This window comes from Marmota flaviventris, chromosome 11, assembly GCF_047511675.1.
Source record: "Marmota flaviventris isolate mMarFla1 chromosome 11, mMarFla1.hap1, whole genome shotgun sequence".
In the NCBI taxonomy this organism is placed as follows: Eukaryota; Metazoa; Chordata; class Mammalia; order Rodentia; family Sciuridae; genus Marmota; species Marmota flaviventris.
This window is the reverse complement of record NC_092508.1, coordinates 2,958,511-2,983,987: the sequence shown is the minus strand read 5'-3', so window position 1 is coordinate 2,983,987 and position 25,477 is coordinate 2,958,511. Positions and strand designations below refer to the sequence as shown.

The 25,477-nt window shown below is 39.9% G+C and overlaps 1 protein-coding gene across 3 annotated transcripts in view; it reads left to right on the top strand.

The window, feature by feature from the left end:
• Positions 1-11,968: 11,968 nt before the first annotated feature.
• Rbm44 (RNA binding motif protein 44) overlaps positions 11,969-25,477 on the top strand; it is a 31,301-nt gene continuing 17,792 nt past the window's right edge. For 2 of the 3 annotated variants that reach the window (XM_071619329.1, XM_071619328.1), the window contains exons 1-4: positions 11,969-12,030; positions 22,167-23,761; positions 24,050-24,108; positions 25,214-25,390. In XM_071619329.1, the coding sequence (XP_071475430.1) occupies positions 11,976-12,030; positions 22,167-23,761; positions 24,050-24,108; positions 25,214-25,390 (1,886 nt within the window). In that variant the 5' untranslated portion in view covers positions 11,969-11,975. The remainder of the gene's footprint in view (positions 12,031-22,166; positions 23,762-24,049; positions 24,109-25,213; positions 25,391-25,477) is intronic. The other variant, XM_071619330.1, reaches the window with a different exon arrangement.

Here is a 25,477-nt window from a genome sequence, read left to right as displayed (position 1 = left end):
TTCAGATCAGCTAGTCTTATCTCAAAGAGAGACTCCCAGCAGCAAGGACAGGACCATTGAGTCAGGAAAATGCAATTGCCAGCATAGTTACATGTATTTATGTGTGTGTGTGTGTGTGTGTGTGTGTGATCATTTTACACTAACATCATCTAGTTGTATGGGGGTGTATTTCCATGATTTTACTAAGAATGATTGCACACAGTGGCCCACACCTGTAATCCCAGTGGTCTGGAAGGCTGAGGCAGGAGGATCTTGAGTTCAAAGCCAGCCTCAGCTGTGGAGAGCCGCTCTGAATGACCACGCCTTCCAGTCGTGAAGCTGAGGTCTCTGACCAATCGCTACATTTCATGGTGACTTGGGCGTTGTCCAGCTCAGACAGTAAGGCAGGTCTTCAGGTGTAGGTGTCACCCCTGGAGTTGAGTTTCACTCACTTGTCCCTTGTATCTCTCTCTCTCTCTCTCTCTCTCTCTCTCTCTCCAGCCTCTCGTAACTTTCTCTTGCTCTCCCTTTTGGGGAGCCTGAGGCCGAGAGCGGAGAAGTCATCCTGAACTTCTGTAAAGGTAAAGTGTGTCTGTGTTTTATTTGGTGTCCCTGCAAATTCACACGAGCGATCTTCTCGTGGATTCACTGTGTGTTATTTATTTATTTATTTGCTCTGTGACAAACCAACCTCAAACTTTGCAGCTTAAAACAACATGTATTTATTATCTCAGGAGATTTCTGTGGGTCAGAAATCTGGGAGTGATGTAGTTGAGTAGTCTAGCTCAGGGTCTCTCAGCAAAACAGTCAACCAGGCAGATTCATCAGGAGGTCCACCTGGGTCTGAAGACTCTGTTCCGAGCTCATTCATGTGGTGGTTACTGAGCCTCACTTCCCTGTTGACCACTGACTGGAAGCCTTGGTTAATCAGCACACGGACCTCTCCAGTGTTGCTCAGGACCTGGCAGAGTGGTCCCTCCAGGGGAGGGATCTGGAAGAGACAGAGACAAGCTGGAAGCAATGTTTCAAGGTGGAAAGGAAGGAAATTATCTCTGTTTCTTGGAAGGAAGAGTATCAAAGAATTGGGGATTTTTTTTTTTTATTGGTACTGAAGATTGAACCCAGGGTGTTTTAACACTGAGCTACACCCCAGCCCTTTTTATTTTTTGATTTTGAGACAGAGTCTTTTAAATTACAGGGGCTGGCCTTGAACTGATCCTCCTGCCTCAGTCTCTTGAGTTGCTGGTATTACAGGCCTGTGCCACTGCCCCCAACAGAGATGCCATTTTCAAATCTTGAACCTGGTCTTGCCTGAGGCGGGTGGTAACTGACTAGAGGCACAGGAGGAGACTAGAATATTTCAGCAGGGTTATGGAGAGGACAAGGGGCCAGCAAAGGGTGTCAAGGAGGATCAGCAAAATTTCTCACTAAGAAAAAGGCAACAGAATATAAGCATAGGAAACCCATCAACTTACAAAGCCAAGAACTCCTTGCTTCCCTCCCACCAGGGCCCCCACCAACTCCTTCTTCCCAAACCCCCCTTAATACAAACACCATCAGCCACGCCACCCCCTCATCTGAGCCTTGGTGTTACTTGGACCCTTTCCTGCCCTTCCTGCCCCTTAGCACTACCAGTTCCATTTTGGACAGACCTCACAAGCCAACCGTTTCTCCTTCCATACCACCCCCTCCTCTGGCCCAGGCCTGGCATCTTCTTCCCACTCCCAACCCACTTTACTGAACCTCTTTACAAGTCTGATTATGTCACTGCCTCCTCTACATTTGTAGTTATGTTTGATTTTTGCAATAATCCATTGTGGGTCCTCTTACTGCCTCCATTTAAAAAGGAAACTGAGGTGTACACCACTTGTGACTGAGGTGAAGAATGCTTGAGGACAAGAGTTCAAGGCCAGCCTGGAAACACAGTGGGACACTGTCTCAAAAAAATAAACAAACAAATAAAAAAACAAAACCCAGAAGAACAGAAAACATACTGCTAAATGGAGGGTCCTAGAGTATTACAATTCTGGCTACTGCTGGTAACCATTCCACTCCACTGAGAGGCCACCAGAGAGGCCACCAGGGGCCCAGCACTTAGAAGAGTTCTGGCATGGCAGGAGCTGCCCTGCATGAACACACCTTTAAGTCCTGACGCAGGAGGCTCTGGCCAATTACTGCTTTTTGTAGTGACTTGGGCATTGGCCCAGCTCAGATAGCAAGGGGTGGCTCCAGGTGCAGGTGTTACCCACAGGGGGCGAGTTACACTCACCTCTTCCTTTGTAATCCTACCCCTTTGCCCTTTTGGGGGTGGAATGTTCCAAGGAACCTCCCCTTTGTGTCCCCTATTTAAGAATAAAGAATTCCAGTGGCTCACTCTGTTTCTACAGATCCTTAAGGTCGAAGAGCCATCCCTGGATCACTGAAAAGCTACTTCTATGTGGGTGCATGCTTTGAGTTATAGGAAAAGTCAGATTTTATGAGCCCAGCATTGGGTCACCAGCGAGGATAGATGGCGGTACCGGTACATGGCACTCAGGAGGTAAGAGCTTCCCAAACAGCCTCCAAGTGCACCCAGCCCCTCTATATCACCACCCCTCACAGTCCAGAGAGTAAGATTCCATGCTTATCCCACTGCAGAGGGCCTGGGGTGGCAGATTTGGACTATGAGATTCATCTCTGCTTAAGAGGGACTGGCCCAGGAGGGTCTTCAAGTGTGGCCACCTTGGCTTAATTCACTAAACCACAAATGCCTCACCCTCTTCTTCACCAAGATTTCCATGTTCCACCATCGTCCTCTCCTTCAGAGCCGGACATGCTCCTCTTTCAGGAGCCAATTATCCAGGTAAATGAAGACAGTAGCAGAAAGACTAATCCTCAGTCATTCATAAAATGAGAAGATTATACTTGGCAAGTTACTGACTTCAGTCTTCAGAATTTTTCGTTTGGCTGAGAGAGATTACATGAAAGACTACTGAAATGTATATGGTAAAAATGAGTACAATGGGTTGGGGCTGGGGCTCAGTGGCAGAGTGCTTGCCTGGCACATGTGAGGCACTGGATTCAATTTTCTGCACCACCTAAAAATCAACAAATAAAGTATACTGTTGGAGACCAGCTCCAACAGGGGGTCTCAGGAGACAAACGGATGGTGAGGAATCGCTGAAAGGGGGTGGAGAAACAACACAGACACCAAAGTGAAGGTGCTGAATCCCAATCTTTACTTGTGAAGTTAATCATATATACTTTTCATTTTGGCAGGCTCACAGTACTTTGTGGTTACAAAACAGGAATCATTATTCAAAGAAACAAAATATTACGTAGCTACAATTAGAATAGAAGAATGTATCTTGGTTTATGCATAAGCAAGCATTTTTACTTTTAGTTCGCGTTTTGCTTTGAGCTGTTTCTGCTTAGTTAACTTTTAAAAATAGTTAGAAATGTCCCAGACTATTGGTCTACACCTTGACTATTCTTTCTTGACTTACTGACTAGAACTGGCGCCACGCTTATGGCAAGAGGTTAACTTGAAAAGAGAGGCTATTAATTTTAATCAAACAAGAGTAAGAGCACAAACCATTGTGCACAGGAACAAGAACAAGTTGCCCAGTACCAAGCACTAATCTGTCTTCTTAACATTAATTCTTCTTCTCTAGATTTTAATTTAATTTCTCAAAAACTTCCTTGACTGTTTTTCCTACAGGGGGTTTTTCATTAAACATTAACAATTTACGTTCCACAGCTGAATCATTGCATTTAAAGCAAACAGATCCATTCTTTAGAAGTAGTTGCATTAATTGGGAAAGTCATGTTTTTTCCTTCAAACTTAATGGTCATATGAGAAGTCACAACTACAACTATACAGGATGTCCCAGGTGACCAGGACATCCTGTCCCCGCACACCACCAATTCTAGAAACAAACCAGCCCATTCCCAGAAACATACTGCGCTCCTCCAGAGGATGGACGTCTTGCGCCATCCACCTCAGTAGGGCCTTGCCATTGCCTGAGTCAGGGGAGGGGCACAGCAGTATACAATTTGATGTTTTAAAAAAATAAGTACTATGAAGATGTAGCTTTCTCCCAAGTTTATAGATTTAATGCACTTATGAAAATAACTTTGAGATATTGTTGGGAGTAATCACACAAAATTATTCTAATTGTCATCTGGAAGTTAACATGGTAACTAGCTTAGATAATTCTGATTAAAGTTGGTGTGGTGGCAGTGAGCAGCCTTCGCCATCTATTCTGCATGTTACAAAGGTGCAAAGTGACAGACAATGGGATGCCCATCCTTACTCACAGAGAGGTATTGCTTCACCATATTTTCCTGCTGCGTTCCCTGAGGACTCCCAGGATGTGGCTTCCGCATTTTTCTGCATTTCTACATGAAACAATAATGTTAAAATATTGAAAAGTTATAAGAAAAAAAGAAAAATTGTGAGGAAATGCTAGGGATTGAACCAGAATGTGTGTGTAAAGCATGCACCCTATCACCAAGCTGCACCCCGCAAATAAATAAATGTGTAAAAAATCAAATTGCAAAGGCAAGTTAAAATAACTGCTAATAATTATTCTGAACTCAGGATGGCGTAAAGTCATTGGAAAAAAAGGCCACAGATAAATACACTTCATCAAAGTGTAAAGCTTCACATCAAGATAAAATGAACTCTGCTTGGTAAGGTGGCACACACCTGTAATCTCAGCAACTCAATAGGCTGGGGCAGGAGGATCGCAAATTCAGGGCCAGCCTGGACAATTTAGCTAGACTCTCCTCAAAACCAAAATTAACTAATTAATTAAAAGGGCTGGGGATTTAGCTAAATGGTAGAGCACCCTTGGGTTCAATCCCCAGGACTGAAAAAAACAAAACAAAACAAAAAACACAAACCCCCATATCAATGAGAAAAGTCCAATAGGGCAGAGCAGCCCAGCAGGAAAGGTGGATGGCAGGCGGCACACGCAGACACCAGGACTCAGCCCGACTTAAGTGAGCCCTGGGTGGGAGGAGACCAAGGAACAGCTCTACGGGTGAGGAAGGTGCTGGAACCCAGGGTTTCACAAAGGCTGCTGAAGTCGCTGGTAGGAATGTTTCTTCTGCCTGCAGCAACAGGGAACCTCACATGCACCCACCTGCCTCAGTCTTCCTGCCTGTGATCCCGCAGCCCCTCTCCCGCCTGCGCCAGTTCAGCTCGCCTGCCCACAGCCCAGGATACAACATGAGGGCTGTGCCCAGCTGTCCAGGGTCCTGTCCCAGGTGACCAGGACATCCTGTCCCCGCACACCACCAATTCTAGTCGTCCTCCGGTAGTCTGAAACGTTGGCTTATGAAAGAAGGACATGCCTCTTTCCCCTATATTCTTAGGGTAGACCAACAATGGAATGAGCATGTGACATATTTCTGCCAGCACAGGAAAGAAATTTCTAAAAATTCTAACTCACTATCAAAGAATAGTTTAATACAACTGTTTATTTAAAAAATTAAAAATGCTAAAGCCAAATCAGGGATACGGGAATGCAAAAGGGAATCCACAATGAACAAAGTAATGCACAAAGAAATCCACCCACGGGTCAAAGCACAGTGGCGCCCGCCTGTAATCCCAGCGGCTTGGGAGGCTGAGGCAGGAGGTTGTGAGTTCAAAGCCAGCCTCAGCAACCAGGAGGTGCTAAGCAACTCAGTGAGACCCTGTCTCTAAATAAAATGCAAAATAGGGCTGGGGGTGTGATTCAGTGGTTGGGTGCCCCTGGGTTTAATACCCTGTACCAAAAAAATAAAATATATTCCCCCACGATGAACAAAACACCCCAGTTTAGAGACAACATCAGCAACTGCTCTGTGGAGCTATTGTAGAGACCAGGAAAGAATTGTGATCACCAATTTGGAGGTTTTACTCATCTCGGATTTAGTTTCGTTGCCTCTGACTTTTTTAAACGATTGCAGGGAAGTGTCATCTGTTTTGACGGCTGAGTTTGGGGTGTCCCCCTTCAATTATGCACCCAGGGCAAGGGCCCGCACCTGGCCCTCGACTGCACCCTGCCCATGGGGCTTCTAGAAGCCAGCTCTGGGACTCCCAGGTCGGGAGGCGTGGCCGTGTAGCCACCGCGAGAGAGGTCGCCGGGCAGTTTGACTTCTGCCCACAGAGCGTGCAGTCCCACGAGGGTGTTGAGCGGCGAGGCAGGAAAGCTGGAGGCCCAGACCTTCCTGGTCCCCCACGAGGCTGGAAGCCAAGTCGGCAGTTTCCTTCCCGCTCTTTCGCGCCCGCATGCCGGGCCAATCACGGCGCTGCCCTGTTCGCGCCGACCAATAGCAGGGCGCTTTGCCAAGCGGTGGGCGGGCCGCAGGCGGCCGTTACCCAACGGGCACCGCGGCGCCCAGAAGTCAATCGCTCTGAGGCAGCAGCCGAGAGCTGGGTCCCCACGCGTGGTGGCGGCGACGGCCGCGCCGGAGGTGCGACAGGCCTGGGCGCGGGACGAGCCGGGGGACCTCGGGAGTGCGCGCCGTGCGGGGCGGCGGGCCGGGCTCAGCCGGTGGCGCCTTAGAGGATAGAGGCGGACGCCGGCCCGCCCGGGGGGAAACCGCCAGGTGGAAAGGGTGCCGGGTGGGAGGACTTGGGCGCCCGCGGGCAGAACCGGAGGAGCCCGGGCCGGTGGTGCCACAGGGGTTCCCGGGCGAGTTGCCCCAGGGGCGCGGAGGTGGGCGCGCCCGGGAGCGGAATTTCTGTCTGGGCTGCCCCGCTCTTCTCCCACCAGAACATGGCTAGAATGTGCTTCGTCCAGGCCGGAGGACACGCGCGCTTAAATCTTGACACTGCAAAGGCACCCTTCAGAAGGGCAGGGCAGTCTGAATTCTCCCGGCGTGAGAATGCCCATTTCAGTGGTCTTGATCAGCCTTTGCAAGTCTGATAGACAAAAGTGCACCCATTCCAATTTGCATTGTGATAATGCTAAGGTGGTTGTTTTTGTTTGTTTGTTTCTTGGTACCCCAGACTGAACTCAGGACCATTGAGCCACCTCCCCAGCCTTTTAGACATAGGGTCTTGCAGAGTTGCTGAGGCTGGCTTTGAACTTGCAGTCCTCTTGCCTAAGCCTCCTGAGCTGCTGGGATTACAGGCGTGCACTGGCACGCCCGGCTTATCCATCTTTTAATATGTAGTTGTGCATTTTTTGTTTTTGTTTTGTGCTGTAATGGGGATCAAGCCAAGACCAGGAGCATGCTGGACAAGTACTCTATGGCTAAGCATCATCCCCAGCCATTTTTTAAAAATTCATTTCAGTTTTTTTTTTTATATATTTTTTAAGTTGTAGTTGGACACAATGCCATTAATTAATTAATTCTTATGTGGTGCTGAGGATTGCACCCAGCCCCTCACACATGCTAGATGAGCACTCTACTGCTGAGCCACAACCCCAGCCCCTCAGTTTATTTTTATACTGGAGATTGAACTCAGGCCCATGCACATGCTAGATAAGCGCTATTCTACCAAGTTACATCCCCAGCCCTTTACATTTTTTGAGACAACATTTCACTGAATTCCTTGGGGTGACCTCAGACTTGTAATCCTCCTGCCTCAGTTTCTAGAGCATCTCAGATTACAGGCCTGTGCCACTGCATCACGCATTTCTTGGTGACAGGACTATGTCCTAAGAAATGTGTCATTAGACAACTTCATCATTCGAACATCATTGAGTGTGTATGTGTGTGTATGTACTATCTGCACATAAGTAGGTGATATATTATGGAATTACCATGATGTTATGTTGTCTGTTGTTGACCAAGATATTGTTTTACAGCACATGACTATGATTCTTACAGTCATATAATTGCTCAGTCCCCGTTTGTGAATGTTTTTCTCTGGATATATTTTAATTTGCATGAGTACTTTATGCAGTATATTTAAAATTATCTTTCCTTGGTTTATCAGTTCATTTTGTTCATGGTTTTAATTATTTTTAAATTCTTTACTTATCTCCCCCATCTTCTTAATTATTTCTTTTCCTTCACAGAAAAAAAAAATTGGATCAATTATGTATAATCATTTTCTCCAGTTCTTTTCTTGTGAATCTACTTACTCCAAACACGCATTCATCACCATCATTTAACCGAATCAGTTTTGTAGGTTGTAAATGACTTCTAGGTTGCCAGGTTCAGTTCAGAGTGAGCCCTCAACTCATTGTTTTAATTATCTCCACCTTCTTCAAATAGCCTTTTCACTTGTCTTCCAGTATACCATAACTATACTTACTGGTCTTTCTCAGTGTCCTTTGTTCTTCTTTTCAGCTTTTTTTAACTTTGGAATGCCTTGGCACCTAATTCTTGGGTCTCTTCTTTGTTTCTTTTTCAATTAGATAATGATTACATTCAGGCTCATAGATTTATTTTGATCACTAAATCAGTGTTAATCCAGAAGAAACATAATGCAAACAATGTGTGTGATTTTTAATTTTTTAGTACACATTAACAAACAAAAAATATATAGGTAGAATTAGTTTTAGTGTTTCATTTAACCAAGTATATGAAATTATTATTGTTTTAACGTGTATTTAGGTAAAATATGTTAATGAGATTTTGTTCTTTTCATATTAAGTCTTCAAAATCTAGTATATGTTTTATACTTATAGCACATTTCAATTTAGATTTGCCCATTTCAAGTACTCATTAACCATATAAGGCTACTGGTCAGTACAGCTCTAGATGATCTCACTGATCTCCAGACCTCTATCTCTATTTGAATGTCTAATAAATATCTCAGAATTAGCATGTGTAAAACTCTTAGGAGGTATTCTTGATTCTGTTTTCTCACATTCCTATCCATTCCAGTAAGACAAATCTTCTCAGTCCTAACTAATAGATCCAGGATCTAATCAACCTTCTCTGCTGCAGTCAGTGTGCTCCCAGACATCATCATCTCTTGCCTAGATTATTAGAGAAGCCTCCTGACTTGCTAGGTGTCTGCATGGCTCCTTCCTTCTGTTTCTTTAGTTGTTTTTTTGCAAGTCTCACCTTATCAGAAAAATGTTCCTTGGCTACCGTACTTCAAGTCATACCCCTCCTCCATTCACTTGAAATGTATACCCAGGTAAATCAGTATTCCCTCATTCCTTGTATACTTTGCTTTTGTCCATTGCATTTTCATCATCTAACCTACTGTGTATTTTACTTACTACTTTATTTCTTGTGTCCTGCCTGAAGAATGAGTGCCATAGGGCAACATTTATTTCACTATTTACTAGTTCAGCCTGGTACATGGTAGGCATTCAGAGATGCTGAGAGAAATTGTTGTTCCTGCTGTGATGATGTTCTTTCCTTTTTTTTTTTCTTGGGGGTGGGGGTGGGGGTGGGTACCGGGGATTGAACTCAGGGGCTCTCAACCACTGAGCCACATCCCCAACCCTATTTTGTATTTTATTTAGAGACAGGGTCTCACTGAGTTACTTAGCACCTCACCCTTGCTGAGGCTGACTTTCAACTCAAAATCCTCCTATCTCAGCCTATCTGGCCTCTGGGATTACCAGTGTGCACCACCATGCCCTGCTGTTATTTCTTCTATTAGGTTTGAAGTTTGCCTGTCACCATTTCTCTGTGGTCCAAGATGGTTTGGAAAAAAATTGATACAGGCTATATCTTCAGCCTTTGAAAATTTTCCTGTGGTTGGGTCTCTGTTCACCTATGAGTCTTTTTAAAATCTTTTCTTAGTAATGTGTCTGTTTTTATTGTTGTAAAATGATCCATCAAAGGTGTATACAGCAATCTCAATTTTTTTAAAAAAGTACCTCTTTATCTCTTGTTAAGGTACTCCTTTTCTTGGTTTAAATTTTTTTTTTGTTTGTTTTTAAAGAAATAAATGGATTGTCACTGTGTTGCCGGGGTGGACCCAACTTCCTGGGCTCAAGTGATCCTCCTGCCTCAGATTCCCTAATTACTGGGAGTACAGGTGTGTTCCACCATTCCTGGCAAGGTGCTCCTTTTTTAGTTGATAATTTTTGTTTCAGTTCTTAGATTTCTGATATTTATCTATTTTTGTTCATCTTTTCAGAGAATAGGGCTTGATTTATTTTGACTATTGTTTAATTGATTGCTTCTGTTTTTCTCCTAAATAATTTTATTATCAACTTTTTTGGTTTATCTTTAGTTCTTTTCTGAATTCTTTTTTAAAATACATTTTTTAGTTGTAGATGAACACAATACCTTATCTATTTATTTATTTATTTTAATGTGGTGCTGAAGATCAAACCCAGTGCCTCACATGTGCTAGGTTTGTACCCTACCACTGAGCCACAACCCCAGCCCCTCTTTTCTTAATTCATTTATTTCCAGTTTTATTTAATGATAAATATCTAAAGCTGTGACTTTTTTTGCTTATAACCTTGATTATGTCCTCTGGGTTTTGGTGTCTATACTCTTATTGTCAGTTTTCTTCAACTATAAAAGTCTATACTGCTTATTAACTGCCATAGGTTCATAGTTAGACAGCTGTCTATGGAATGAGATCTTCTGCTTTATATTCTTATTGCAGAACACAGAGAGTGAACTTAGATGATTTTTTTTCAGGATCATTGATTGAAATAGTTCATAAAAATAGTTCCTAATTAGAACAAAATCAGTTCTTCCTGCCAGATCTATTGGATTCTGTTGAAAAACTTCACAGGGTATGGACAGTGAAGGTAAGTGGGAGCCAGAGCTCAAAATGATTTTGTGGTTTGGCTAGCCATTTATTCTGCTGGTCTCCTCTGGGATCATTTGTGTGCATTTGGGTATCTTGGTTTTTCTACTAGAGACCAGTTTGTGCTTCCTCATTTGTAGCTGACTTCATAGAGTCATTGTCATTAACTTTTTTTAAAAACAACTTTATTGAGGTATATCTCACTCATTTCAGTGATTTTTAGTATCTTTAACAGAGTAGTATAATCATAACATAAATCAGTTTTAGAATATTTTCATTGCTTCAGTAAGATCATTTATGCCTTTTTATAGTTAGTCCCCACCTCACCTCCAACTCAAGGAAGCCATTAATCTTTATCTCTCTAAATTTGCTTTTTCTGGACATTTATTTAAATGAAATCATATAATATGTGGTCTCTTGTGCCTGCTTCTCTCATTTAGCTTAATTTTTTAGATTAATACATGAAGTAGCATGTATTGGTAGTTTGATCATTTTTATTGACGGAAGATGTTATGTTGTGTGAAGGTACCACTGTTTTAGTTAGCTTTTCTGCTGCTGTGACCAAAAGACCTGACAAGAACAATTTTGGAGAAGGAAAGTTTATCTGGTAGCTCACAGTTTTAGATGTCTCAGTCCATATATGTCCGACTCCATTTCTTGGGTCCTGAGGTGAGGCAGAACATCATAGCAGAAGTATGTGGCAGAAGAAAGTAGCTGGGGACAAGGGACCAGGAAGCAGAGAGAACCTCCCTTACCAGGGACAAAATATAAACCCCAAAAGCATGTTCCCATCAACCCAGTTCCTCTAGCCATACCCCACCTGCCTGTAGTTAACACCCAGTTTATCCCTGTCCCGGGATTAATGACACTAATTAGGTTAAAACTAATAACCCAATCATTTCACCTCTAAGCTTTCTTGCATTGTACATGTGAGTTTGGGGGGGGGGGGCGGTTACCTAATATCTAAACCATGTCATTAACTTTTTACAATTTATTTTGGAAGCATTTTTAATCTAGGTTCAACATAAATTATGGTTATTATAGTCTTTAAGACTTTTTGATTAGGAATTTTGGATAACTTTATTTTTTATGTTTCTTGGAAATTTTATGAGACTGTCTTGTCTATTTTTTATGTGGTTATTAATTCACATTTAAAAGAAGTTAGTCAATCTGTTTCATTGTTAACCCTCTGAATTAGAATCTTTGATTATATCTGCTACTTTGTTAAATTTTTCCAGTATATCTAATAGTTTTTAAAATTATAATGAGTATTATAATAATTTAATATTTATACTTCTTCTAGAATATACATCATTGAATGATGCAGGCCACTGCACTGATGGAGACAGCTTCTGGCAAAGTCTACCATACTAGTGGAGGAAGCCTTCAAAAAGGTGAGGGTCTAAGCCAGTTGTCTTTTGGGTGGGAAGGGTGTTAAGTGTGATTGTACCAGATAGCCCCCTCCAGTGTGGCTGCTTTCTAAGCCTTCCTCCAATAAGCTGTCTCTAACTTGGAAAATTCTCTCATGCGATTTTTGGTGGGTATGGGTAGTCTAGGCAGCACCTTTTATGGAAGGGTTTATGGAAGAGAAAGTGACTGGGAAGAGGTTTTTGTCCATCCAGGCTTTCAAAATTGCAAGTCGTTGAGAGTAATATAAAGAAAGTGGGTAAGTTGACTTCTGCTCCCCAAAAAGTTGTGTATGTTTTGTCTTCCCACCAAACCTGCAATTTCTTTTTCTGATATAATGGTAGAAAAGAAAATAAGAAATAGAAAGAGCATAAAAAGTGAAATAACCAAATTTTATGTGATTGTGAATATATATAACATAAATCAAGAAGTGATACTCTAAATTAAAGCAAAAATCTCATCCTACATTGTTTATAATACACACTTAGAAAAGAAAGATTTAAAACACAAAAGAACAAGAAACAAATAAGGAATCATTTTAAAGTGATAGTTACATTATAAAATGAAAGTATTTGTCAAGAATGCTAGTGGAACAAACCATACCCTTTATATTCATATGTTAAATGCTGGAAACTTAGGGAAAGGCTGCTAGTCATTAGATGTGATAACAGTTCTCTTTCTTTCCTTATAAATACAATAGGATATTTCATGCAGTTTAAAATATTCTTCAAAAATATGAACATAAAAATTTTTAATCTGAGAAGAGAATGTAAAAGAAATATTATAAATAAAGCAAGAAACTTAACCTACTAGATTCTAGAATAATTAAAATCGTATGATACTGTTGTAAAATAAAAGTTAAGAAAATCCAATCTAACAGATATAAAAATATATCTATGATACTCTTAATAGACAGAACAGTTTGTAACTGTTGTACCAAAAAAATAGCAATAAATCTTAGAGTAATGTTGAAGCACATTGTGGATTGATTGGTGATCATGAAATCAGTTTATCTGATTGTGATTAGCCTTTCAATGAAAGGAAATAGAAAATACCAGAATGCATTAAACACAGAGTAATTATTTTTTTTGTAAAGTTGTTGTTGTGTGACGCGTGCATGCGCGCACGCGCGTGTGTGTGTGTTAGGTCATGATATAAAATGTGCTTCCAGTTGTCTTAGTGAAAAAGAAAGAAATAGAAAATCACTAATCTTTCTCTTCATCTTGCCACCACTTCTAATCAGCTACCAAGTCAAGTTGCTTGTGAGACTTTTACACCAGTGACTTTTACACCTTGGTCTACCTGCCTTTCCTCTTCTCCCTTAAGCTTCATTCCGACTGTTGCTGCAGATGTCTTCAACTCTGTTCTGGTCACATAACTACCCTTTTAAGATACTTTCAGTGGTCTTCCTTTGCCTTAGAACGAAAGCCAAAAATTCATTTAGCACAGCATAAAAGGATTCTCAGTTCACAGTTCCTATAACTCTCATGGAGTTCCTTTATCCAGGCCAGTTGGCTTACAATTTCTTGAAAATTCCGTGTTGTTTTACACAGCAAACTGTACTCACTGTTGGATATGCCTAAAATTATTTTGTCTATATCATTTTAAAACTTTTTGTTTGTTTGTTTTTGGTACAAGGGATTGAACCAAGCCACATCCCTGGCCTTTTTATTTTTTATTTTGAGACAGGGTTTCATTAAGTTATTTAAGGCCTTGCCAAATTGCTGAGGCTGGTATTGAACTTGGGATCTTCTTTTCTCAACTTCCTGAGTCACTGGGATTACAGCCATGTCCCACCACAGCCTACACAAAACAATTTTATAATGTAAAGATTCCTCCTAAGTCTAATCCTTTCTTCTCAAATGTACCTGCTCTGTTAACTCTTATCAGTACTTTTAACTTTTGTATTTTTATATGCTTATCTGTGACCCTTATGAAAGCCATTAATATGGGGGCAGCACCTCTATCTGCTTTTCCTTTTATAAGGTGCTGGGAGCCATAGCCTAGTCGGAATGAAGCATGGCATTTTTGCCAGAATGGAGTGGTTGAGAGGTGATGCCAGTAAGCCATTAAGATGATGATGGTTATGTTAAGCTGTGTATTCAATTGTATATTAGACCCCTGCTGTCCGCCTCAAGTGCCAGCTACTTTGGAGTTCTCACTCTACTTTGGAGTTCTCGCGGGGGTTCCTGGGGAGTTTGCTGGTTGGGGAAGTGCCGGAGGAGGGATTTTCCGGTTGGTGTGTGGTGTGTCCCGGGAGAAGGCCGCGTGCATGGCATTCACGGGAGATTGGAAATAAAGTTTGTTCCTGCTTGAGTGGCTCGTGATTTGTGCCCAACCAGACTGCGGCTTTTGGTGGCCCGTGCGGGGAACGCCTGAAGCTCGGAGGTAAGTGAAATTGCTCGCCCCTGAGGGAAGGCAAGAGAATGGGTGACCATTTCAAAAAACAATGTGTTCTTGTTTTGATTTGTTTTGTTTTTGTTTCAAGCTGCCTATCCCTAGAACTTTCTCAGGCAAACTGGGAAAAATGGTTGGCTCAAGGGTTGAAGTTGTTCGCCCTGAGGAAGAGATAGAGATAGACCACAAATATACATTTCAAAAAAATAGGAAAATTGATATGATTTTTTGTTCAGTTTTTGTTTCATTTTGCTTTGGTTTTGTTTTGAGTTATCTGTTTGAGTTGCGTTATCCTTGTAGCAGAAATATGGGGTCAGAAATTAGCAAAAAACAAACCAAAAGAATGTTAAGTAAATTGTTAGGGGAAGGAGGAACCCCAGTAAAACCAAAAACAGTCAGGGCATACGTTGATACAATACAAAAGTAGCCCATGGCTTTTTAAGGAGGAGTTGTTGAATATATCACAATGGGACCATCATGGTGAAGATTTAAGGGACAGGGAAAAGAAAAACCCAGGAACTCTGCCAGTTGGCACATTGCCATTGTGGGTGGTGATACGATTTTGTATGCCTAGTCCAAAGCTTTCAGTTCAGATTATGGTAGAAGACATATTAGATCAGGAAAAAGAGAAGGCCTCTCAAGATAGTCAGAAAGGGGAAGAAAGTTTAGAGCAGAAAAAGCCATCAGGGGAAGAGTTACAACAGGAGGCTGCTACTAAAACCTTTCTATCACCAGAGGGTGTAAGTGTCCAACCAACAGTTCCGCCTATGGGGCCCTCAACCCCCGTAGTTGATAGATGGGATCCTGAGACAGGACCTCAAAGATTAGCATACCCTGTATTTGAACAGGCAGGAGGGCAGCGAATTCACCATGTTTTAGATTTCAAAACAGTGAAGCAGCTAAAAGAGGCTGTAACAACCTATGGTCCTCAAGCACCCTTCACTATAAGCTTGGTCGAATCCATTACCAACTTGAACATGACGCCAGCAGATTGGACTAGTATGTGTAAGGCTGTGCTAAATGGAGGACAATACCTGTTATGGAAGGTTGCCAATGAGGAATTTTGCATGGAGATGGCTAGGCGAAATGTAGCAGCTGGTTATCCTCAGAGAAATCTAGATATGTTGTTAGGAAAAGGACCTTATGAGGGTCCGCTGCAAAAAATTGCATATGATCCTGCTATATACTCACAAATTGCTACAGAAGTAGTTAGGGCATGGAAGACTTTACAAGGACATGGAGATTTACAAGGTCAATTATTTAAAGTAATACAAGGAGCTAATGAAACTTACGCTGAATTTGTAGATAGGCTTATTCAAACAGCTACCAGAGTTTTGGGGGATACAGAGGAAGCAATGCCATTAATTAAACAGCTAGCCTTTGAGCAAGCAAACAGATGTTGCAAGGAGGCCATTAGACCATGGAAACATGGAGATTTAAACACATATATTAAATTATGTAGAGACATTAATGAACAAGGGCAAGTCTTGGCAGCTGCAGTACAACAGGCTTTAGATGCCAGGCCGAAAACATGCTACAATTGTGAACAAACAGGATATTTTAAAAGGAGTTGCCCCTTAGGAGGAGGGTTTAACAAAGCTAGGCATCAAAGGAGTAGAATACCGGGTATTTGCCCACGATGCCGTAGAGGTAGACATTGGGCTAATGAATGCCATTCTCAAACCACCATAGAGGGTACTCCGTTATCAAAAAATGGACAAGGACCAGGTATTTACCCATGATATCATGGAGAAAAGCATCGGGCTCTATTGCCAAAAAACGGACAGGGGGGCCCAATGCTCCAAGGCCCACAACCACAAATATACGGGGCAATGGAGGAACCCAGCAACACCATCAGGGTTGTGCCCAGGACACATTATCCATTAGATCCCTCATCAGACAAACCAGAGGGAGCGCAAGGTTGGACATCTGTGCCTCTGCCAGAGCAGTACTAACTCCAGAGATGGGAGTTCAAATCATTCCCACAGGAGTAAAAGGATCTCTTCCCCAAGGAACAGTAGGCTTATTGTTGGGACACAGTTCTTCTACACTAAAAGTACTTATGATAAGTCCTGGGGTAATTGATCCTGATTATGAAGATGAAATAAAAATTATCGCTAGTTCTCCAAGAGGTATATCAGTAATTTCACCAGGAGATAGAATAGCACAGTTGTTAATAATACCCAGCCTGCATGATAAATTTTCCAGTCGTACTGTAGAAAGAGGTTCCAGGGGATTAGGCTCCACAGGTGTAGATTGGGCTATGCTGTCTTTAAATTTAGATTCTAACCCAATGCTAAAATTAAATATTCAAGGACATGAATTTAATGGGCTACTGGACACAGGTGCAGACCTTAGCATCATATCTCATCAAGAATGGCCAAAACATTGGCCATTACAACAAGCCACTCAAACGCTTCGAGGCCTAGGAGTGGCGACTAATCCACATAGAAGTTCTATGATATTAGATTGGAAGGATCCTGAAGGATGTGAAGGAACTATACAGCCATATGTATTGGATCATCTTCCTGTAAATTTATGGGGACGAGATGTCCTAGATCAATTAGGTTTGATGTTAACAAATAACATCAATCCAAATGCACCCACTATTAGGGCTAGACAAGGTTTTAGGAAAGAACAAAGATTAGGAGAACAAGAACAAGGTATAGCAGCACCAATTCAAATAGATCAAAGAATAAATAGACAGGGATTTGGGTTTTCAGAAGGGGTCACTGAGACAATAAAAAAAAACTTGGAAATCAGAAAGACCAGTATGGGTTCCTCAGTGGCCCCTGACTAAAGAAAAGATACAAGTAGCCCATGACCTGGTCAAACAACAATTAGCAGAGGGACATATACAACCTTCCATATCTCCCCATAATACTCCCATTTTTGTCATCAAAAAGAAATCTGGTAAATGGAGATTATTGCAAGATTTAAGAGCCATTAATAATGAGATGGTTATTATGGAACCTGCTCAATCGGGGATTCCCCAATTGTCTGCTTTGCCAAAAACCTGGTATGTTTTAGCTATAGATATTAAAGATTGTTTTTTTTTTTCAATTCCAATTCATCCTGAGGATAGTCCACATTTTGCATTTACTATCCCTGCACTGAATCATGAAGCTCCTGATCAGAGCTATGAATGGAAAGTACTCCCTCAAGGGATGGCTAACATCCCAACTATGTGTCAAATTTATGTTAACAAAGCAATCCAGCCACTTAGAAATCAAAATCCTGAAATACAAATATTTCACTATATGGATGATGTATTATTAGCACATAAAGATAAAAACACATTGCTAGAATGTTATGCCACACTTACAAATTTATTAAAAAATTATAATCTAGAGATAGCAATAGATAAAGTACAATTAAATTTTCCAATTAATTATTTAGGAGTTCTGTTATCCTCAACCATGGTCCGTCCACCAAAAATTCAAATACGAGTAGATCAACTCAAATCACTTAACGACTTTCAAAAGTTATTAGGAGACATAAATTGGATAAGGCCTTATCTAGGCATACCAACAGGAGAGTTGGGACCTTTATTTGATATCCTAAAAGGTCCATCAGATCCAAATTCACCCCGAATGTTAACGCCTGAAGCAAGAAAGGCATTAAAAATTATTGAACCATATATGGAAAATATGCATTTGGATAGAATTGATATGTTTGCCTTTATTATTTATTGTACTACCAACAAAAAATATTCCTACAGGAGTATTTTGGCAAGAAGGTCCATTATTGTGGATACATTTATCTTATTCTCCTAACACTATTCTTACTAGGTATCCTGAGGCTGTAGGACAATTAATACTCAAAGGAATAAAAGCAGCAAAGGGAGTGTTTGGAATTTCTCCCAATAAAATTATTACTCCATATACTATGGATCAAATTGATGAGTTAGCTAATGAGTTAAATACTTGGGCAATAATCATGTGTAAATCTAATGTTTCCTTTGATAACCACTTACCATCTAACCCTTTGTTGTCTTTTTGGTCTTCGCATCCTGTAGTTTTTCCAAAAATGACAAGAAAAACACCTATCATGAATGCTCCAAATATATTCACTGATGGGTCAAATAATGGTACAGCAGCAGTAGTTACCCCTGATCAAACTTTTACATTTTTAGTACCCAAACAATCAGCTCAAAAGGTAGAGCTTAATGCAGTATTACAAGCTTTGTGATGTTTAAAGATTCTGTATTTAATTTATTTTCTGATAGTCAGTATATAGTTAATGCTATAGTATCCCTTGAAGATGCTGGTAGGATTTCTCCTTCCTCTACTGTTTTCTCTTTGTTTTCCACTATACAAAGTCTAATCTGGGACAGAAAAGATCCATTCTTTATAGGACATATCAGGGCACATACAGGATTGCCTGGAGCCCTTAGTTTGGACAATGATTTAGCAGATAAAACTACACATGACATACATATTTTCTCTACACTAGAAGAAGCTACAAATTTTCCTAAAAGGTTCCTTGTCAATGCTAATAATTTACAAAAGCATTTTAAAATAACTAAGGAACAAGCTAGACAAAAACAATGTCAAAATTGTGTGACCTTTTTACCACAAGTTAATCTTGGAGTCAATCCTAGAGGACTGATACCTAACCATATTTGGCAGATGGATGTCACACACTTGCCAGAATTTGGAAAATTAAAATATTTGCATGTTACAGTTGATACTTCTTCCGGATTTTTGATGGGCTCCCTTCATGCCGGAGAAAAAACTAAAAGATATTATAAAAATATCTAATAAATAAAAAAACCAAAGATATTATAGCTCATTGCTTACAAAATTTTGCCACTGTGGGCGTTCCAAAACAGTTAAAAACAGATAATGGTCCTGGTTATACTTCTACCTCTTTTAAACAATTTTGCTCATCATTTAGCATTACTCATATAACAGGAATCCCATACAATCCACAAGGACAAGGCATAATTGAAAGAACTCATCAAACTTTTAACATGTACTTATTAAAGCAAAAAGAGGGAATTGGAAAGGGGTATATATCCCCCAAAGATAAACTTAAAATAACCCTTTTTACTCTAAACTTTTTAAATTTGGATTCATCAGGGCTTAGTGCTGCAGAAAGGCATATGTATCCAAAAAATGTACATAAACCTAAGGTACTTTGGAAGGATATTTTAACAGGACAATGGAAAGGTCCTGACCCAGTGATTGTCTGGAATCGGGGTTCTGTTTGTGTGTTGTTTCCACAGGGAGAACAGCAGCCGATTTGGATTCCAGAGAGACTAACCAAAGTGATTTCTACAGACCAAAAAGAAGATAATTTGACTCAAATCCATAACAGCTGATATCCAGAGCTCCAGCTTGTCTATTCTTACATCTGCAACAGTGGTTCTCCCACACCTGGAGGCTAATGGATAATGAACACCATTAAAGCCTATTTCAAATGTAAAAAACCTTGGGGCTTGCTTGTGGGAATACCTTCAGACCCATTATGCAAGTTTTGGGATATCCAAAAAAAAGTCAAACCCAGGTGGTAACCAGGATGTCTTTTTCAATATCTATTTTATTATTGCCCTTTCCCACATCATAAAGTTCTATTTTATTTTTTGAGCTCATACAGACCTAGGTTAATGTTCTTCTGATCAGTTTTATTTTTTGACTGTGGAGTTTTTAAACATTGCAATGGAGATTTCACCTGTGAAAAGCTACAAGGCCTTTACTATTGCCTTATGTGCTTATGTTATGTGTGCACACTTGTGTTTTGTGTTGTATGTCTGTATGTGCGTATGTCCATATATCATATATGAGGAGCGCTCATGAAAAAATGGATCCAAATATTTTTTTTATTCACGTGATTTAAATGGTTTAATTTAAATTGGGTAAACAGCTGTTGAGGATTGTTTTAATATGTGAACAAATAAGGAGGTTAACAGATCTGTTTGTTTACTTTCACCTTTCCTTTTCATTATATCTAATTCTATTCAGGATACTAAATTGTTTAGAAAATTGCTTTCTTTTAGTGCCTTCTGGAATGTTATATAATTTTTTTTTTTAGCCATCATTGCCAGAATTCCTATCTTCATCCCAGTGCCGGTGAAGACAAAGATAAAACCAAACTACAGCTTCTGTGATAGCTATCACAACAAACAGTATAAACTGATGCATCAATGAATAATGTAACTCAACAAGTGATGCTCAATCAAGGAGTCGATTTACTTTGGGAGGAAATGAACATATTAATAGATTCCTCTGCTTTGAACTGCTTGCAGAACTTGCCTGGACTATCACTTGTATGCATTGTGAACTATCTGTTGGTGCAGCAAATTGTGGTAGTGCTGGAGTATCTTTGCTGATGGTGTCACCGGTGGTACAATTTTTCCAGAGGAGCCGTCAATTGGCTTGGTGTTGTGGCATTTCTGTATCCTCCTCCCTTCTGCTTGTGATGGTCGTTTCAGCTAAAATTTGGGGGCCAACAGAGTCGAGACAAAGAACTTCACCCCCCCACCACTGGCACCAAGGCCAAATTTGGGGGCCAACAGAGGTGAGGCAAAGAACCTCACCCCCCCACACTGGTGCAAAGGCCTATCCACAAGTATGGCTGTATGCTGAACCAATAGTCAATGACGGGTATGATCCAATTGCAATGGTACCAACCTAAGACAGGAGGCTGATGCCTTGAGGTCAGCTCATCCGATGACGGGTAAGGACCATATGTAGAATTGGACAACCTAAAACAGGCACGGTCCCTTAACCACATGCTTGGTGTTTAATTAAACAGAAGGGGGGAGATGCTGAGAGCCATAGCCGAATGGAATGGTTGAGAGGTGACGCCAGCAAGCCATTGAGATGATGATGGTTATGTTAAGCTGTGTATTCAATTGTATATTAGACCCCTGCTGTCCCCCTCAGGTGCTGGCTACTTTGGACTCGCTCTACTTTGGAGTTCTCTCAGGGATTCCTGGGGAGTTCGTGTTGGTTGGGGAAGTGCCGGAGGAGGGATTTTCCGGTTGGTGTGTGGTGTGTCCCAGGAGAAGGTTGCATGCATGGCATTTGCGGGAGTTCGGAAATAAAGTTTGTTCCTGCTTGAATGGCTCGTGATTTGCGCCCAGCCAGACTGCAGCAATAAGGTGCTCGGGACTGGCACCAGGAGGTACCCAAAAATGTATTAAATAAATTTATGAGAAAAAAGTTTTTAACAAACAGTGGCTGCCCTATAAATAGAAAACTCCTTGCCCCTTAAAGAATTCAAGGAGAATTGTGGTTTCTCTGTTGGCTTGAATTGTCCTAACATCATAAAAATTTTTAATCTGAGAAGTGTGACCGAAATGTATTTTCTCATAGTTCTGAGTGCTAGAAATCTGAAATGAAGGTATCACCATGGTCAGGGTCTGATGAGGCATCTCTTCCTGGCTTGAAGACAGTATTCTATGGTGTCCTCACATGATGTGTCTTCTCACATGAAAGAAAGAGGAAGTAGACTCTCTGTCTCTTAAAGGGGCATTAATCCTATCATGAGGGTACTGATTAAATCTCGTTACCTCCAAAGGTCTCATCTTCAAAATACCACCACATTGGGGATTGGAGTTCAGTTTGTATCAACTACCACAGGGTTATTTGTCATGGATAATATAAAACATTCCTACTTTGGGAAGAGCTTGGACCAAATCATGTCTAAGGTTTTTTCTAGTGTTTAGATTCAGTAATGTTGAATTCAAAATTTTTACATTTTGTTCTTTTTTTGACAGGTATATCTTCTAAGAAAGAAAATTTATTATTTTATTCCAACGGTTGTAATAAAGTCAAATCTATTCTTCCTGTTGATGAGTGGAATACGCTAAAGCAAGGAGCCAACAAAGAAATCAACAGTATTGAAAAAACAGATTTATTTGAGTCATATTTTTCAGCGAGTCAAGATACCAATGTAGGGAGTACTCACTCCCAGTCAAGTGAGTTTGAAGACAGTATTGACTATGCTTTTTTGAATGAGACATACTCTATACATTATTCAGAGTCAAAGCTAAATGAAAATCTTGCTCTTTTAAATTCAGAATTAGATCCTGAAAAGCAAAAAAGAGAAGAGATATTTTTTGATATTTTGGAGCATCAAGGTAAGAAGACTGTTGGCTTGGAAAAAATCTCCAAGATTTCAGATGATGACTATAAAGAAACCGCTGAAGATATGCAAAAGTATGATATAGATGAAGACTCACAGCAGGAATATCACAGTGCAGAAGAACAAGAATATATAAGTAACCATTTATCTTTTGATGGAGCCAAAACATTAAGTATATCTAATCTGGAAGTTGTTGAATTAAGAAATTCAGGTTATGAAGTTAAATGTGTTAGCAATATAGAAGATAATCATGTTAAGTTGGAAAGTAGTTCTATTATTTCTTTGGATTCACTTAATGTTTTTGCACAAGAATATTCGCCTCATGTCTCTCAATTTCAGAATTCTGTCATGATAAAAGAAAATCATGAATCAAAGCATGAAAAGTGGAAGGAACAAGAGACTAGTTTAATGTACCACACGGTATTTGATCATCTTTTACAAAGAAACAATTCTCTTGGAAACCAAGAATCTCAACCTAAGAGTGGTTTCTTGAATCCTCAAAAAACACTCAAAACTAAGATTTATACTGAGAAAATGAAATCTCAAATACCTGAAAGTAAAGATCTTTGTGGAAATACAATTGTTGAAAACAAAGTATCACAGCATCTTGAAAATCCTACCAAGTTACCTCAGAACAAAGCTTTGGAGTCTTTACTCCAATCCTGTAAAGGTTGCCAGACTCCCTGGGCCTCTGTTTTTGATGACTCAGTCATTTCTGCCTGTGGGTATTCACATTATAAAAGCCTACAAAGCAACCTTGACCCAGCCTTGGGTTTCTCTGTTACACTACCAAGAATTGCAGTCAAAGATAATCAGGCAGTGGAAAAGGATAGTTCCCTAAAAGTTGTTAGCAACAGTACTACAAATAAAAGATGCTCTCCTGATAGGAAAGGAACATGTCCTAAATCAGTGTCAGATGCAGCAAGTTGTACAGTCACAGTTAATCAGACAGTGGATGTTAGCACTGATTTTAGGGCTTGTTTCACAACCAGCAGGGCAACAAGTGCAAGATCTCCTGTAGTATCTACATCAAGCAACACAGAGATAACAATGATGAATAAACAATGGCCTGGCGGATGGCAGAGTGGAAAACAAACAAGTGTGGCTTGTAATACAGACTGGTCATGCAGTCAAGATTGTGTAGACACACAGGTGGTTTTGACAAAAGGATCAGGAAGATCTCTCTCAGTTGATGGTTTAAAGCCAGATGGAAATTTCCTAAATAAGGTAAAATCAGTATGATAATAAAATTTTATTTTACTGTATAAATTTTACCTTATAAAGCACATGCTAATATAAATGTTGGTGGTTCATTCATTATGTCATATTGAGGCCTTTGTGAAAAAATGTGAAGGGAATGAGTAGGTAAATTGCCTCCAGCCCTGTTATTTGGGGGTAGCTATTGCCACAAAGACCTTTTGAAGTTTAGTTTTACATTTTATCAGTTTGAAACTCCAGATATAACATGATTTGTTTGTCATATCTTTATAATTTAATTTTAAATTATGTTTTTAGGATTCCATGGAAGTAAGAAAAACATTGGATATCATAGACTTAAAGAAACATCCTGAGAGGTAGGTCAGATGTATAACTTGTAGTCTTAAACGTGAAAAAAGTCTAAAGTAGTATTTGCTTTCTGTGTATCATACTTAGCCATATAGAATTATATCTAAAAGGAACTTTTAATAAATTACCTATCTTAGCCATTTGTCTGCTAATGAATAATATTGAAACAGTATGAGATATTAAAACTCTTTACTTAATGAGAATTTAGTCTTGATAGTTCCTTCCAAAACTCATATTTATGTTTCCTTATTCAGACTAAATCCACATTGATTTAATTTTCTGGTTTTTCTTATTATTCCCCTATAAACCAAAACAAAATAGCACCTTTTGAATCAAATGTCATAAATTTAAAGGAGTTAATAGCTACACTCACTAAAGTATTTTAATCTTAATTCATCATATAATTACTTTGCACTTACTACTTAACACAGTGGAGAACCAGGAAGTGGGATGGGAAAGAGAGAAAGGCCAAGTTAATTACTATGCTCTGAAGTCATTTAATTTTTCATTCTTCTAATGAGTTGAATTTGGTATCTCAACTAAAGTAAATACAAGAATTGGCTTCGAGGACAGCTGGAAGTGGCAACTAGTAACAAAATGTCTGAAAACTGTCAGCATTGAAAAAAAGTGTAGTTTAGTTACTTGGAACTTTTTGGTTTGATATCACAGTAGACAATTTGCTTATATTAAGGATCCTTAATTGCTAAGAAAAATATACATTGTGTTTATTTTCTATTAAAGTAATATATTTAAGAACAATTTCAATCCAGAATGCTCATTAACTTTTAAAAAATCTTGGCCAAAATTTGATTTAAGCTGGGGGGGGGGGAGGCAATCCATTGATTCTGGATAAGTGAAGTCCTGGTCTTAGGTTGGAATCTTTTTTTAGTAAAAGAAAGTAAAAATTTGCAAATTGTTTACTTCCTTGACTCTTAGAATATGATTAGCTTTGACTCTTGATGTCCTTGTTTTTGTCCCTGTAGCCTCTCTGTCTTTAGTAGGAATTATCTAAAACTTGACAAGGAAATGTAAGAAATTTTAAATCTTTTTTTAGAGGCATATAATTACTGTAGAGAAATGGAATCTTATCTGATTCTGTCTTTTATTTTAAAGGGAATTTCAACTTTCTAAAGAGATGGAGAAGAATTTGCCATCAAAGTGCTGTCAGAATATAATGCAGAGAGCCATAAAAGCAGAGATGCACCTTTTAAATGTTCACTATCAGATGTGTCATCACCATTGTTGTGATATTTACAAATTTATAATGGAAAACAGAGAAGGATTAAATAGGTGTTTATTAATTTTAAGTCTGTATTTTCTTAGAAATTTATCACTAGCTTTAAATTTATTTTAGAAAATTTATTTTTCATTTTTGAA